Here is a 17,979-nt window from a genome sequence, read left to right on the forward strand (position 1 = left end):
AAAATGGTAGCGCTGGTGAAAGACAATAAACAGTAAAGGCATACACTTGGGATTGGAAATTCAGTGTTTTATTTGGAATGAGATGAGTTCAGGGTGCCAGTCGGATACCCAGTATAAGTACTGTAATAGCTAATATTCCGTGAGTTCTTAGTGTCAGATAGTTGAAAAGGTAAAACTGAAGCTCAGGAGAGAGGGAAACATGGTACTGAAGGTCATGCCAATATAACTGATTCCATTTACTACCTCTCATCATCAATTGCGGCTATTACAATAGCATACTTTTTAAAAGAGATACTTTTCTGTGAATCTTAGGATATTCTTCCCATTAAGAAAATGATCATTATAAAAAATAAATTATAATGATACTCCTTAATTATGACTTGGTACAAGTCTGCTGTTCAATGCAGCTCCTACTCCAACCTGGCACTGCACTAAAAAGTCCTGTAGAAAAGGCCACATACACAAACCCAAACTCACCACCAGCAAGGGGTGCACTTTAAAGGCCTCTGGCATCCCACCGCTACACATGCAGTTTAACATACCTGAAAACCAAAATGACACCTGGGCACGGTGGCTCACACATGTAATCTCAGCACTTTGGGAGGCCAAGGCGGGCAGCTCACTTGAGGCCAGAATTTCAAGACTTAACCTGGCCAACATGGTGAAAACCCATCTCTACTAAAACTACAAAAATTAGCTGGGCATCGTGGCGGGTGCCTGCAGTTCCAGCTATCGGGAGGCTGAGAAACAAGAATCGCTTGAGCCTGGAAGGCGGAGGTTGCAGTGAGCCGAGATAGCGCCACTGCATTCCAGCCTGGGTGACAGAGTAAGATTCTGTCTCTATAGAAAATACAAAGGAAAAAATCAAAATGGCTCATGGCCATTAGCCAAAGGCGGCAGCTAAAACAGCTTGCCTATAAAGATAAATCAATATACATAGCCTCAACATCTCTAGACAAGCTAAGCCATCAGGTCATGCAGGATTCTAAATTTATCTAACACTAATAGGCTAATAGGCTGTCTTACCGAAATGACCACTCTGAGCACACAGCTTATTCACCAAATGGGGAGTTAACCCTCTTATAAATGGGAGAAGGCATTCTACCTGCTGTTGAAAGACAAAGTGACAGTTTTCATTGTACAAAATATCCTAGTAAAAAGCTGAGTTTGTGGGGGCTGGGGGCAAGGCAGAGCAGCTATGACTTACTTGGATACTGCAAAATGTTTAATATGAAAAGCCTTGACTAGAGTTAGTGCCACAAGACACAAAGATTACCCAGTATACAAAACCTTCCCTTTTTTGGTAGTAATCTTGAACCCTGGAAAAGCCAACTAACACCTTTCGGTTATAGAATTAAGGTGTAAATACACAGATAACTGTTCCAGAAATAGTTGAAATTACTACTCAACAGTGGCAAGATTTTAAGGTTTTTATTTTATTAAAAATATAGCAACATAATAGCAGCATCATTTGATAAATCTTTACTAGTACCATTTAAGACTAGTCCTACTCACAAATAAACACCACCTATGCAGCATGTTTATGTTTACATTTCAAACTCTTCCCTTGATAATCTAACACTGTTCTATTAATCTAATCAATATTAAGGAGGTAATTTAAGCATTAAGTTGATCTACACAGCTACACAGTATACTCAAATTTCATACTTGAATCTACCGTAGAAATCAGGAATTCTTTATTCCCCAACAGTGTGTTACCTACCAGTACCCTCAAAATGGTGGAAATCAACCTCTTCTTTCAGTATTTTCATGAATTTAACTTACACATATGCTTAAGAAATTATCTGTCTAGCAAATAAAAATAAACCAAGAATGGGACTCCTACTCCATACCAATCCTGGAAAAATAAAATTTAGAGGTAAAATATGTGAAATCTCCCAAAAGCTGGTAATTTTCAAAATTAAAATGTTAACTAGATATAAATTTAAAAATCAGGTAACAGACTTAAAACCTTTTATAAACATTGTATTAAGAAATGCTGTATCTGATATAAACTAATTGTAACAAACTAATTGCTAGAAACTATAAAAGTACCTTAGAATGGAAGAGAGCTAGTTATTAGTTACTAAATCCAACTGACCGAATATAATCAAAGTCATAAATGGCTTTAGCTTTTATTTTTAAAATAATGCATTGCCAGGTGCAGTGGCTCACGCCTGTAATCTCAGCACTTTAGAAGGCTGAGGCAGGTGGATTGTTTGAGCCCAGGGGTTTAAGACCAGTCTAGGTAACATGGCAAGACCCTGTCTCTACAAAAAAAAACTTAATTAGCTGGGCATGGTGGCACACGTCTGTGGTCCCAGCTATGGGAGAGGCTGAAGTGAGAGGACCAACCATGCCAGAAAAGGTCAAGACTGCAATGAGTTGTGATCAAGTCACTGCACTCCAGCCTAGCTGTCTCAAAAGAAAAGTAATAATAATACTGTATTACTCTTCAGGCAAAACCACCAATAAAAGTGTACTAAAAACAAACTCACCCACAAACCCAAGATTAAGTAGGGAAGTCAATTTTATTTTAAAATTTTATTACATTTATACTAAACTCCTGCTTCCAGAAATATAATTTAGCTCTTTTAAGAGCACTAGCTTTTAAAATTTGAAAATAATCTAATTTTAAGTGAAAATTACATTAGTAAATAAACATGAGAAAATAATATATATGTAGTGAAAATAAAAAATATTTAAACACAAGAAACACATGTGCACTGCACTGCACATTTACTTTGTGGGAATGGCTCTACATTGTAACACACCCAGTTAATATCAGATACTGTCTTCCAATGAAAACATAAGAAATGATTCACTGAAATTTTAAGTTATTCAGTGGCATCCCTCCAAAGGGATTAATTTTAATTGCTAATTCAACAATAATTAAATCATGCTCTTTATTTCTAATAGATTGAAAAAAAACTTAGAGGCCTATTACTCTACATTATAATTCTTGAATTTACATAGTATATCTTTCACTTGAGAGGGGAGTTAGATCAGGGTTCTAAGTTTTAAAATAAAGATAGCAACATATACATAGGAATTACTGAAGGTCTTGAAAATTATTACTATCACAAAATAAATTCTCTTGACCCCTCCCCCCAAAAAAACCTTTTCATTATAAATGCCAGTGTTTATTTTTAATTGAGCATGTCAAAATTTAAGCCTCTGGCACTGCCGAAGATCAACGTAGCAGGTATTGAACCTCTTTGAAGAAAAGAACTTGAAACACAGGGAAGATCACAAGCTGACTAGTGTTTGCAATTATAAGCTAATTAGATTAAATAGAAAATAAGACGATAACCGCAGAACTTCAGGATTTAAGTTTTGACACAAAACTGAGGCACTAGCTTATGAACTAATGCACCATCTTATGTTACTAGTTCAGTGTGTGTTGCTGAAAAGCAAGAAAAAGAGTACCAACAGAATTTGTCTACAATGATAAATAGCAACTACAACTTAAGGAACAGAGTGTACTCTGTCTAATCAAGCTAAAAAAGATAAAATTACAGAAAGTATCAAGCATGAAATAGCTGTCTTCTTGGCCTTACCTCAAGTTTACCTGACAACAACTACCTGGGATTTATTTAAAAAAAAAAAAAAAAAAAAAAAAAAAAAAAAAAAAAGTCTTAAAGAAAAAAAAATACCCTGAAATAATAAACAAATGAAAACATATGAGCTCTTATAAGTGAACAGAGAAAGTTATGTCTCACACACACGTGCACATGCACACACACACACACACCCTCTAGACCCCAGAATGCCTTGCTTCCATAAGCCCATGTAAGAAAATGTCAAACCCCAATAACAATCTGATTTCCCCTTCTCCAGATCTCTTGTATCTCAGATCTCCCTCTTAGCTTTTACAAATCAGTGTTTCAAGATTATAGTTAAGATTACTTTAAAGCTGAGTAAGTATCAGCAAGGAAAATAGCAGCAGGAACCAAATTAAATGTTAATTACCAACATAAAAAACATGTAAGAGAGTCCAGAGTACAAGAAAACACACATAATTTAAATGACTTGTTTTATAGACACCACACAAACACACACTCTCCATGTCACAACCATCTCTATACCAACTAAAACGAGAGCAGGATAAAACTAAAATGCTTTTTTGAAATGCATAAACAAATATTTTCCTCTAAAATACTTAGCTTTATTAGAGAAATGGTACTAAAAATAACAGATTCCAACATTTGCTCTATTTCTACTTATATATCATAAATAAGACAGCTGTTGATGCAAGACACACTCACAATCTTTCCATATGCACCCAAGCATTCTTTTATCAGAATAAGCTGTTTACCAGCCAACCGTATGTGGTTGAATGATTAAAATGACCATCTATCCTTTACATAGTAAAGCATCTTCCAAAATTTTAATGTACACAGTGACAAAAAGGAAAAACAAATAAAAAATAAAAAACAGTCATTCTGAACACATGAAGAGTGATTAAGCAGCTTCATAATCGAATCAGGCATCATTACTTGCAATAAGGGCAACTCTTTCCATTCCCCACCAAATACTAGTTTCAATCTTATTAACATTAAAAGAAAACGCAAATTGAAACCAAGTAACTAACATGCTACTCAGGTTTTTAGATCTAAAAAAGTAACTCTTCCCATGAGGTAAGGCAACTGAGTAATCTGATTGTATTAGATTGCATTAAAATAATTATACTTAATTTTTTAATAACTAATTAAAACGTATTACTTTTTTGGAAATACAACAATGAGGGGTTCAGAAACCACAAGTTATAAGCACTGGGGGAAAACATAAGCAGTGTTGTCACTTTACTATGTGCATACTTTCTGTAAAAAAGTGGGCCTAAAAATGATGGATGACCTTTATCTTAAACTCAAGTACACATATCCTTAAACATAAAACAATAACCTCCCAAATATTCCTAAGTCCTTCTTTTAAGTACAATTTCTGCACATCATTTATGAAAAGATGATTGAGAGGTAATAAGGCCATCCACTGTAGACAACTAAAGAGTTTTCTTCGATTTAAGGAAAATAAGAAAATGTTTCATTTTCAATTATTACAGTATAAAACTGATGGTCCCAAAGCTGCATGACTCTAAAGTCATTCTTGAAAACAGGACTTCCTTCTCATATTAGGTGAAATAAGCAGCTCTTCTGACATCCACTTACACACTTCTCTATGGGTATGAATGAAATATCCATCTAGATTCCGTATGAATTGAGAATGACTAGCACATATAAAATTCTAGAAAACAGTATACCACATTGTAGAAGGCACTAAAGCTTCAGCTTGTGCTCCCATAGCCCATTTTCAAAAGCCAGTTTCCTTTTTATAAGGGCACCTTTGCCACCTACAGCTGACAAGACACACTGCAATATTATTCATAATAAGCTTGGAAATGTCAAGAAAATTTAGAAAGAAATGCTCACTTTGCGGGTAGACCCAATTATTCTAAACACTGAATACTAATTCATCATTATTAGTATTCAACATAGTTGCTCTTCCTTTTGAAAGAGAACAGTAGCATGCATTGTCAGTTTTTTAATCCACTTATTTAAGCAATTTTAATCTGCAAAACTATTTTAATGAAAAATTGTCCTAAACAGTGAGCAAAAGAAAACACAATAGTGAGAATTTAACACAATCACTGTAAGTCCTGTGAAGTAAATGTTAAAACTTCTTACATACTTTGCACTTACAAGGGTGTGTATATATTTGCACCAATTTCAAGCACATCATCAAACTGTGTATACTGAAATTAAAAAAAAGAGTAAAACAATACAAAATTCAGTAACTAGCATTTTTTTTTAAAGAGCCTCCAATGCTTATCTCCAGTCTTTAGGGATAGTACAAACTTGGTTCTTTGATGTTCAATATATTTGCAATGGTTCTTGGCAAACACTAACAAACCACACGACAAGTGTGTCGGCCACCATGGAAATGCACAGATTTTAGAAGATGAGTTTGGGTAACATCTGTTATTTTCATGATGTCCATGCTTTATTTTCTTACTCAATAACAAGATGGTCACAAAGTCATCTAACAACTGGAAGAGCTGTTAGATCCTATCCTTACGCTTAACTAGACTTCTTTCCTGTTTACATCTTGTTGAGAGAATTAAAAGCTTTGGATTTGATTCCAGCATTGAGTGCAGAGGTACACTTGTCGGTCCTATACTGCTTCTGTTTTGGTAGAGAGGTTTTCTTCATTCAGCTGACAATTCCCATTGTGCTGTACTTTGTTTTCTTCAGTCCTTGGTGCATCCTTGTCATCTACTTCTTTGCTCACACCTGAATCTGGTTCTTTATTGTGCTCCTTCTCCTACAATGAGTAATTAAGGTATGCATTTAATAGTTTCCTCAAGAACTGCCTGCTATTATGACAAAAATGTGAAACTTTATCTTTTGTGAATTAAAAAACTGGGTATCATTTTCTCCCATTATGTTTTCACATAAAAGGAATATGCAAACACCATCAATCTGCCCTCTGTATTCTCATGAAAGATCGACAATCCATGGAAATTAAATTAGAATAGGTGAACAGAAATTTTAAGCAAGTGCTCAATACATGCTGCTACAGGACTTGAAAAAGTGGGACAGATCTGCTGAAAGAGTGAAATAATTTCCAAGGATACCAGGATAGATTTTCAATCTGGAAACCAATGCAGCAAAAATAAGGAAATGTAGAAAAGGAAGTCATATCCCTCCTGGAAAAGACTGTTCAAGAACACCCCAATTTCTATCCTCAATTTAAAAGAGAATTAAATGAGAACAAACAGTGCCTGGCACATAGTTAATGCTTAATAAGTGTTATCAATGTTATTGATGATGATCATAAACCTCTATCAGTATGACAGTACATAAATCTGTAAGATAGATGCTCCAAAATTCATAATTTCCAAATACAAATATACTTTACCAGTGTTAAGTAATTTAACATAATTCACAACTACTTAAAATATTTATCCTAACATAATTCACACAACTACTTATTCATCCAAATGACAAAAAAGCTAACTTGGTAGAATTTGGTTTTCCATTAGGTATTCTAACCCAACAAACCTAATGTTAACTATGTATTATAAAACCAGTAACAGAAAGTCTTTTTAAATTTGCTGAAACATAAATTGAGGAAAATGGCATCAGGCAGAAATCCCAGCATCAAATAAATTTGTTACTGTTGATTCCTTAAATTTTTCTTATTGCATGCCATGCTATGATTCTCTAAAATAAGGAATGCAATTGTTATACTTTTAACTGGCTCTTATCTCTTCAACATTTATTTTAAATGACCAATTAAATATTTTTAAATGCTAACAATGTACAAGACACTGTTCCCCAAAGAGCTTTCAGTCTAAAACCATTTGTATGCAATAAAGAACAATCTCCAGTGCCAGACACTGAATGACTGCTGCTTACTTTAAGAGAAGTACTGTTCTTCTCCAACTTCTCCTTCCCATCTCTGTCATTAGAACTCTTCCTTGTAGACGTTGAACGTTCTCTCTCTCGTCTTTCATTGATGTGGTCCCTTTCTTTTTCTCTCTTTTTATCCTTCTTATTTCTGCTGTAAGAATATTGATATGTCAGTTAAATCCTAAGAAATTGAAGCTCTATTATATTCTTGACAAAACATCCTTTTCTAACACTGGATATCTAAAATAATACACTGTTAATAAGCATTAACAACAAACTGGTTTGCAAAGTAACATAAATGAGTCCTACAACCTGACCTACTCCACCCTTAGCCCAATTAGTTTTTTAAGGATACACAAGTCATTTTGTCAGAAGCCACCGTATATTCTCATAAAACACTGTTTGGTATTGCCTATTTAATAGTTTTCAAATATTCCAAGATTTATGTTCTGAAATAAGGAGAAAAAAGAAACAAATGAATATGTATCTGCCTCATTTTGCAAAGAGAAACAGGAAAGACAATCAAATGACTGGTCAATCACACAGGGTGAATCGGAACAAGGTAGAAGGAATGGAAACAGGAGTGACATTTTCTGAATGTATCTTTTTGTCTAATTTTAGTTCATAAGAGAAAAGTTTTTACTCTCCCGTATAACACATTTGTTCCAAAAATACAAATATGGCCTTCATCTTCAGTATCCTAAGCCTTCCATCATTTTCACAAAAAACAAAAACCTATAAGCAAATAAACAAAAGACCCCTCTGCTAGAAAATCAACTAAAAAGCTATAACCAATTAGTAAGGCAGTGAATTAAAAAAAATATATAGAAATAAGTAACTTTCCTATGTACAAACCTAACCTCCAATTAAACATAAGGAAAAAAAGACCTGATTTCCAACAGCAACAATAAAAATTCCTAGGAATTAGGAAATGCATAAAACCTATTCGAAACAAACACTGAAACATTCCTGAAAACACTAAAAATGGCCTGAATAAGATGTGCCACATTACTTGTCTATGGCCATACCACCCTGAACATTCCTAATCTCATCAGATACACCACATTCCTGGACAGAAAAGACTTGTCATCATAAATCTTGATTTATTAATAAACCTGTTTATCACTTTTCCCTAAGTTAATTTATTAATCTAATGCAATTGTAACACAAATCATCAATAGGTTTTATTTCTGGAACACAGGCAATGGACTCATGTACGAATGGAAAAATAACCACGAAAGGAAAGCTGACCATCCTCAAAAAAGCAATGATGGATACAGAGAGGAGGCCTTATCAAATACTTAAAAATACTGTATAATCTCAGTAATTACAAGTGTGGGACACTGGCACACGACTGGCCAAACCAATCCATCCAAAACAAACAAACACAGAAAAATATAGCACATGACAAAGGCAACATATCATATTAATGTCACAAAAATGAGTTTTTAACAAACAGGTATTGCAACAACAGGAACACATTTGTAAAATAAAACTGAAACCATATTTCACATTGTAATAAGACTTTAACCAAAGATTTAAATGCAAAATATAAAACTACAAAAGTACAAGAATAGGAACGTTCTATTATAATCTTAGAATAGGAAAAGCTTTTTATCATTTTTTGACTCACATAAGAAGTCATAAAAAAGTTATTTTAAAAATGAAAAATCTTTGGCCGGGCATGGTAGCTCATGCCCATAATCCCAGCACTTTGAGAGGCCGAGGCAAGCAGATCATGAGGTCAAGAGATGGAGACCAACCTGGCCAACATGGTGAAACCCTGTCACTACTAAAAATGCAAAAAAAAATTAGCCAGGAGTGGTGGCACGTGCCTGTGGTCCCAGCTATTCAGCAGGCTGAGGTGGAAGAATCGCTTGAACCCAGGAGGCAGAGGTTGCAGTGAGCCAAGATTGCGCCACTGCACTCCAGCCTGGCGACAGAACAAGACTACTTCTCAAAAACAAACAAACAAACAAACAAACAAACGAGAAAAATCTTTGTAAAAATCGAGTCTCACGAACAATTTTTTAAAAGAAACATTACTTCCCCAACCTAGCAAGACAGGCCAATACTCAAGTCCAGGAAATACAGCGAACACCGTAAAGATACTCCTCAAGAAGAGCAACCCCAAGGAATGTAACTGTCAGATTCACCAGGGTTGAAATGAACGAGAAAATGCTAAGGGCAGCCAGAGAGAAAGGTCGGGTTACACACAAAGGGAAGCCCATCAGACTCACAGCAGATCTCTCAGCAGAAACCCTACAAGCCAGAAGAGAGTGGGGGCCAATATTCAACATCCTTAAAGAAAAGAACTTTCAACCCAGAATCTCCTATCCAGCCAAACTAAGCTTCTTAAGTGAAGGAAAAATTAAATCCTTTGTGAACAAGCAAGTACTCAAGAGATTTCATCACTACCAGGCCTGCTTTACAAGAGCTCCTGAAAGAGGCTCTACACATATAAAGGAACCAGTACCAGCGACTCCAAAAACATACCAAATGGTAAAGAGCATCCACACAATCAAGAATCTGCATAAACTAACACGCAAAACAGTGGGCCAGCATCAAAATGGCAGTATCAAATTCACACATAACAATATTAACCCTAAATGTAAATGGACTAAATGCCCCAATTAAAAGACACAGACTGGTAAATTGGATAAAAAGCCAAAACCCATTGGTGTGCTGTATCCAGGAAACCCATCTCACATGCACGGATACACAAAGGCTCAAAATAAGGGGATGGAAGAAGATTTACCAAGCAAATGGAGAGCAAAAAAAAGGAGGAGTTGCAATTCTTGTCTCTGATAAAATAGACTTTAAAGCAACAAAGATCAGAAGAGACAAAGAAGGACATTATATAATGGTAAAAGGATCAATGCAACGAGAAGAGCTAACCATCCTAAATATATATACACCCAATACAGGAGCACCCAGATACATCAGGCAAGTTCTTAATGACTTACAAAGAGACTTAGACTCCTACACAATAACAGTGGGAGACTTTAACACCCCATTGTCAATATTAGACAGATCAACAAGACAGAAAATTAACAAGGATATCCAGGACTTGAACTCAGACATGGACCAAGCAAACCTAATAGACATTTACAGAACTCTCCACCCCAAATCCACAGAATATACATTCTTCTCAGCACCACATCACACCTACTCTAAAATTGACCATGTAACTGGAAGCAAATCACTCCTCAGCAAATGCAAAAGAATGGAAATCATAATAGTCTCTCAGACCACAGTGCAATCAAGTTAGAACTCAGAATGCAAAAACTAACTCAGAACTGCACAGCTTCATGGAAACTGAACAACTGGCTCTTGAAGTTGACTGGATAAACAATGAAATGAAGGCAGAAATAAAGATGTTCTTTGAAACCAACGAGAATGAAGACACAACATACCAGAATCTCTGGGACACATTTAAAGCAATCTCTAGAAGAAAACACATAGCAGTAAGTGCCCACATGCGAAGCAAGAAGAGATCTAAAATTGACACCCTACCATCAAAATTGAAAGAGGTAGAGGAGCAAGATCAAAAAAACTCAAAACCTAGCAGAAGAAAAGAAATAACTAAGATCAGAGCAGAACTGAAGGAGATAAGAGACACAAAAAACCCTTCAAAAAAATCAATAAATCCAGGAGCTGGTTTTTCGAAAAGATAAACAAAATAGACCACTAGCCAGATTAATAAAAAAGAAAAGAGAGAATAACCAAATTGATGCAGTAAAAAAAGGTAAATGGGATATCACCACAAATGCCACAGAAATTCAAACCATCATCAGAGATTATTACAAACAACTCTATGCACATAAACTAGTAAACCTGGAAGAAATGGATTAATTCCTGGACACTTGCCTCCTCCCAAGCCTAAACCAGGAAGAAGTTGAAACCCTGAATAGACCAGTAACAAGGTCTGAAGTTGAGGCAGCAATTAAGAACCTACACCTAAAAAAAGCCCAGGTCCAGATGGGTTCACAGCCAAATTGTACCAGACATAAAAAGAGGAGATGGTACCATTCCTTCTGAAACTATTCCATATAATCCAAAGAGGAGGAATCCTTCCCAAATCATTTTATGAGACCAACATCATCCTGATACCAAAACCCAGCAGAGACTCAACAAGAAAAGAAAACTTCAGGCCAATATCCATGATGAACAAAGATGCAAAAATCTTCAATAAAATACTGGCAAACCGATTGCAACAGCATATCAAAAAGCTTATCCACCATGATCAAGTAGGCTTCATCCCAGGGATGCAAGGCTGGTTCAACATATGCAAGTCTACAAATGTAATCCACCACATAAACAGAACCAAAGACAAAAACCACATGATTATCTCAATTGATGCAGAGAAGGCCTTTGACAAAATTCAACAGCCCTTTATGCTAAAAACCCTCAATAAACTAGGTATTGATGGAACGTATCTCAAAACAATAAAAGCTATTTACGACAAACCAACAGCCAATATCATACTGAATGGGCAAAAACTGGAAGCATTCCCTTTGAAATCTGGCACTAGACAAGGATGCCCTCTCTCACCACTCCTATTCAATATAGTACTGGAAGTTCTAGCCAGAGCAATCAGGCAAGAAAAAGAAATAAAGGGTATTCAAATAGGAAAGGAGGAAGTCAAATTGTCTCTATTTGCAGACGACATGATTGTATATCTAGAAGACTCCATTGCCTCAGCCCAAAATCTTCCTGAAACTGATAAACAACTTCAGCAAAGTCTCAGGATACAAAATCAATGTATAAAAATCACAAGCACATTCCTATGCAGCAATAACAGACTTAAAGAGAGCCACATCAAGAATGAACTGCCATTCACAATTGCTACAAAGAGAATAAAATACCTGGGAATACAACTAACAAGGAACATAAAGGACCTCTTCAAGGAGAACTACAAGCCACTGCTCAACGAAATAAGAGAGGACAGAAAGAGATGGAGAAACATGGTTCATGGTTAGGAAGAATCAGTATTGTGAAAATGGCCATACTGCCCAAAGTAATTTACAGATTCAGTGCTATCCCCATCAAGCTACCAATGACCTTCAAAGAACTGGAAAAAAACACCTTAAACATCATATGGAACCAAAAGAGAGCCTGCATAGCCAAGAGAATTCTAAGCAAAAAGAACAAAGCAGGAGGCATCACACTACCGGACTTCAAACTATACTACAAGGCTACAGTAATCAAAATGGCATAGTGCTGGGACCAAAACAGAGATATAGACCAATAGAACAGAACAGAGGCCTCGGAGGCAACACCACACATCTACAACCATCCAATCTTTGACAAACCTGACAAAAAAAAGCAATGGGGAAAGGATTCCCTGTCTAATAAATGGTGTTGGGAAAACTGGCTAGCCATGTGCAGAAAGTAGAAACTGGATTCCTTCCTGAATAAAATTAACTCCAGATAGATTAAAGACTTAAACATAAGACCTAACACCATAAAAACCCTAGAAGAAAATCTAGGCAAAACCATTCAGGACACAGGTGTAGGCAAGGACTTCATGACCAAAACACCAAAAGCATTGGCAACAAAAGCCAAAATAGACAAATGGGACCTAATCAAACTCCACAGCTTCTGCACAGCAAAAGAAACAGTGATTAGAATGAATCGGCAACCAACAGAATGGGAAAAAATTTTTGCAGTCTACCCATCTGACAAAGGGCTGATATCCAGAATTTACAAAGAACTAAAACAGATTTACAAGAAAAAAACAAGCCCATTCAAAAGTGCATGAAGGATATGAACAGACACTTTACAAAAGAAGACATACATGAGGCCAACAAACATATGAAAAAGTGCTCATCATCACTGGTCATTAGAGAAATGCAAATCAAAACTACACTGAGATACCATCTCACGCCAGTTAGAACGGCGATCATTAAAAAATCTAGAGACAACAGATGCTGGAAGAGGATGTGGAGAAATAGGAACATTTTTACACTGCTGGTGGGAGTGTAAATTAGTTCAACCATTGTGGAAGACAGTGTGGCGATTCCTTAAGGACCTAGAAATAGAAATTCCATTTGACCCAGCAATCTCATTACTGGGTATATACCCAAAGGATTATAAACCGTTCTACTATAAGGACACATGTACATGAATGTTCATTGCAGCACTGTTTACAATAGTAAAGACCTGGAACCAACCCAAATGCCTATCGATGATAGACTGGATAGGGAAAATGTAGCACATATACACCATGGAATATTATGCAGCCATCAAAAACGATGAGTTCGTGTCCTCTGTAGGGAGATGAATGAACCTGGAAACCATCATTCTCAGCAAACTGACACAGAGCAGAAAATCAAACACTGCATGTTCTCATTCATAGGTGGGTGTTGAACAATGAGAACACATGGACACAGGGAAGGAAGCACTACACACTAGGGTCTGTTGGGGGGAAATACGGGAGGGACAGTGGGGGGTGGGGAGTTGGGGGAGAGATAGCATGGGGAGAAATGCCAGATATAGGTGAAAGGGAGGAAGTCAGCAAATCACACTGCCATGAGTGTACCTATGCAACTATCTTGCATGTTCTTCAAATATACCCCAAAACCTAAAACGCAATTAAAAAAAAGAAAAAAAAAGAAACGCAAACTGAGAATATTTATAATCATATCACTAAACAATAAATTCCCTAATATAAGAGTCCTTCAAAATAGAAAAGGAAACAAAAAGGCCCAACAGAAAAATGGACAGAGTATACAAACGATTCACAAATGGTTGTCAAATGTCAAATGTATGAAGTCGTCACTTTATTCATAATTGTTTAAGAGTGCAAACTGGCTGGGCGAGGTGGCTCAAGCCTGTAATCCCAGCACTTTGGGAGGCCGAGGCGGGTGGATCAAGAGGTCAAGAGATTGAGACCATCCTGGTCAACATGGTGAAACCCCGTCTCTACTAAAAATACAAAAAATTAGCTGGGCATGGTGGCACGTGCCTGTAATCCCAGCTACTCAGGAGGCTGAGGCAGGAGAACTGCCTGATCCCAGAAGGTGGAGGTTGTGGTGAGCCGAGATCGCGCCATTGCACTCCAGCCTGGGTAACAAGAGTGAAACTGTCTCAAAAAAAAAAAAAAAAAAAAGAGTGCAAACTGCTGCCAACCCTTATGCAGGATAATTTGGAAATATCTCTCAAAAATTACAAACATGCTTATCATTTAACCTAACAATGCCATTTCTTCAGATTTTTTCCTACACGCATGCACACTAAAAATGACTTAAGTCCAAAGCTATTCATTACAGCATTATATAATTTATGGTAGGAAAATTCAAAAAACCCATTCTACTTTCTACTATAGCCTACTTTAATAACCAAGGTACTGCCATACAGTGGAAGTCTATGCAATTACAAAAAGGAATTGAAGAAGCTCTCTCTGACCTGGTAAGTTAAGTGACAAAAAGTCTTTCTGGTAGTTAAATGACAAAAGCAAGTGCACAGCAGTGCGTATTTTTTGTTGCTTTTTATATTAGAAAAACATGATACATTCTCATATTGTATCTATATGTGAAACTGGAAGCATATACAAAAAAAACTAAGGAAGTCATTACTTATGGGGACAGTGTAGATGAGGACATAAGTGGAAATTAAGACTTCCTGATATATGACATTTTATCTTTAATTTCTGAATGATGCAAATGTATTATTAATTTAAAATATAAAGTTTAAAAAGTAAAGAGACAAATTTAAATTTTTTTAAATATTTCTTGCTTTCTGTTGTTTAGTTTTAGCACAAGCTTCCAACCTACCTCCTAGGGGATGGAGATCTAGAAGACTTCCTTTTTATAGTTTTTGATGTTCTTGGCGATCTGGAAGAACTCCTGCTCCTCCTCCTACGCCTTTCCCTGAAAGCCAAAAATACAACATTTTTAAAAACAGTAATTGAAATAAAGGGCAATTCAAATATACAAAAGCAAAAGAGTCCTTGATACTCTCATATGAACAGTATTCTTTTTTTTTTTTTTTTTTTTTTTTTGAGACGGAGTTTCGCTCTTGTTACCCAGGCTGGAGTGCAATGGCGCAATCTCAGCTCACCGCAACCTCCGCCTCCTGGGTTCAGGAAATTCTCCTGCCTCAGCCTCCTGAGTAGCTGGGATTACAGGCACGCGCCACCATGCCCAGCTAATTTTTTGTATTTTTAGTAGAGACGGGGTTTCACCATGTTGACCTGCATGGTCTCGATCTCTCGACCTCGTGATCCACCCGCCTCGGCCTCCCAAAGTGCTGGGATTACAAGCTTGAGCCACCGCGCCCGGCCTGAACAGTATTCTTTAGAAGCCAGTTTAAACTTATATTCTTTATGAACACATTCAATCACGTAACTTTAGAGTGGGTCAAATTCAGAACCATATATTTTACAGACTGATTAAAATGTCATCTAAGATTTCATATTAGGAAGGGTGGAGGACCTCCTCCTTTTCATTTGGTTTATTTGAACAACAATTTCTTCAGTAGAAAAAAATATTAATGGTGTTTCTGCTTCTCTCAAGTATGTTCTTTCTCAGCAGCTAAAACATGTTTTGCTTACCAAATCTTCTGTCCTGTATCTAGCTCCTTGCTGCCCTGCTATGGATTATAACAAAGTAACAGACCCTTTTCAAGAACTGAAACATAAATTGGCCTATAAAATGTGAACTTTCTCTATACCCAATTATTTATAATGTCTATTTAAAAAGCATTTACATTACTATCATTTTAGAGAGAAATTGTTTTGCCCTCCAACCTCTTATTTCATTAATGTTGTTCTATTAATCTAAAAATTTAGTGCACAAGTTGCACTAAATTTAAGCAAAATAGTTAAAATCTGGGATGTAAATATTACTGGAATAATTACAAAGATTACATTTTCATTATTAAAAACCATTTTGCTTAGCAGATTAGCAAATGATACATATTCTAAACTACTTCAACTCAGAAACAATGAACTTCGTTAGGTCTGTAATTTAGGAGAGATGGTGTGAGGATATATCCAATGATCTCACAAGGGGTTCTGATCATCAGTGACCACACAGCTGAAAAACAAAATCCTCCGGAATTCATGTTACCCTTAGCCTCTCAGGAAACTGATTCTGAGATTAATGAAATATTTTGTCCAAGTTTTTCATTTTTTAAATAAAAAGTATTCACACGGCATGTATAACAGATGTTAAAATACAAAGCTCGAGAACTTTGAGAACACAAGTTAATTCTACCTCTACTTAAGACTCTCTCCTCCATTACCCACTTTTTTTTTTTTTGAGACTGTGTTTGGCTCTTGTTACCAAGACTGGAGTGTCATGGCGAGATCTTGGCTCGACGCAATCTCCACCTCCCAGGTTCAAGCAATTCTCCTCCCTCAGCCTCCTCAGTACCTGGGATTACAAGCATGCACCACCACGCCCAGCTAACTTTGTATTTTTAGTAGAGACGGGGTTTCTCCATGTTGGTCAGGCTGATCTCGAACTACCAACCTTAGGTGATCCACCCGCCATGGTCTCCCAAAGTGCTGGGATTACAGGCGTGAGCCACCGAGACCGGCCCCCATTACCCACTTTTATTCCCAAGGCATTACAAAATTCTATTTCCTAAGTAATGTGGAAATTAGATACATTATTTCATTAAATCAATGCCATTCTCTTAACAGCTCAGCCTAAGAACCAAAAATACTTTCTTCATAACATGCAAATGTCAGTGTATTCCAGACTTTAAGATTACACAAAGTGGCTCTGCCTTAATCAGACTAATTCTTTTACTTATTTGTTCAGAAAGCACTATATGCAAGTAGATGTCTAATACCTACTAGCTGATAATGAGAGCAAAGTTGCCATAGACAGCAGCAATCTAGACAATTACTTGAGAAAGAAATCATATGAACAACTAGTGTTAGTCAGATTTAGACTTAAATTTGAGTTATACACCTTACCCAGATACGTAACTAAGGTCATATTACTTAACCTAATCCGTTTTTTTCACTTGAAAAATGAAGACAATTAATAATTCAATTCTTGGCCGGGCGCAGTGGCTCACGCCTGTAATCCCAGCACGTTGGGAGGCCGAGGTGGGTGGATCACGAGGTCAGGAGATCAAGACCATCCTGGCCAATATGGTGAAATCCCGTCTCTATTAAAATTACAAAAAAATTAGCAGAGCATGGTGGCACACGCCTGTCATCCCAGCTACTCGGGAGGCTGAGGCAGGAGAATTGCTTGAACCCAAGAGGTAGAGATCGCGCCACTGCACCACAGCCTGGGTGACAGCATGAAGCTCCATCTAAAAAAATAATAATAATAATAATAATAATAATTCAAGTCTTATGACGTTGTTGAGGATTTAGGATAAAAATCTATAATGTGCAAAGCACAGAGTCTGACACAGAGTAGGTACTCAATAAATATTATTTTCTCCTTCCCTTGGTCACCTTTATTGACTAACTTTTAAGCATTAAAATTTTTTTAATATCACTTTCTTTAAAAATATAAATTAGGAGACAATGTTAGAAATAAAAATATTAACTAAACTATTTTTTGAACAGTTAAACTATTTTCCATTTAGTAAACAA

The 17,979-nt window shown here is 36.4% G+C and overlaps 1 protein-coding gene across 3 annotated transcripts in view; it reads right to left on the reverse strand.

Annotated features, from left to right (window-relative positions):
• Window positions 1-3,616: 3,616 nt before the first annotated feature.
• The window catches only part of SREK1 (splicing regulatory glutamic acid and lysine rich protein 1), a 45,748-nt gene continuing 31,385 nt past the window's right edge, over window positions 3,617-17,979 (reverse strand). For 2 of the 3 annotated variants that reach the window (XM_003925785.4, XM_074385329.1), the window contains 3 exons: window positions 15,191-15,286; window positions 7,419-7,563; window positions 3,617-6,321 (listed from right to left, as the gene is read on the reverse strand). In XM_003925785.4, the coding sequence (XP_003925834.1) occupies window positions 6,172-6,321; window positions 7,419-7,563; window positions 15,191-15,286 (391 nt within the window). In that variant the 3' untranslated portion in view covers window positions 3,617-6,171. The remainder of the gene's footprint in view (window positions 6,322-7,418; window positions 7,564-15,190; window positions 15,287-17,979) is intronic. The other variant, XM_010336561.2, reaches the window with a different exon arrangement.

The sequence above is a fragment of the Saimiri boliviensis genome, chromosome 1 (genome assembly GCF_048565385.1).
Source record: "Saimiri boliviensis isolate mSaiBol1 chromosome 1, mSaiBol1.pri, whole genome shotgun sequence".
Taxonomy (NCBI): Eukaryota; Metazoa; Chordata; class Mammalia; order Primates; family Cebidae; genus Saimiri; species Saimiri boliviensis.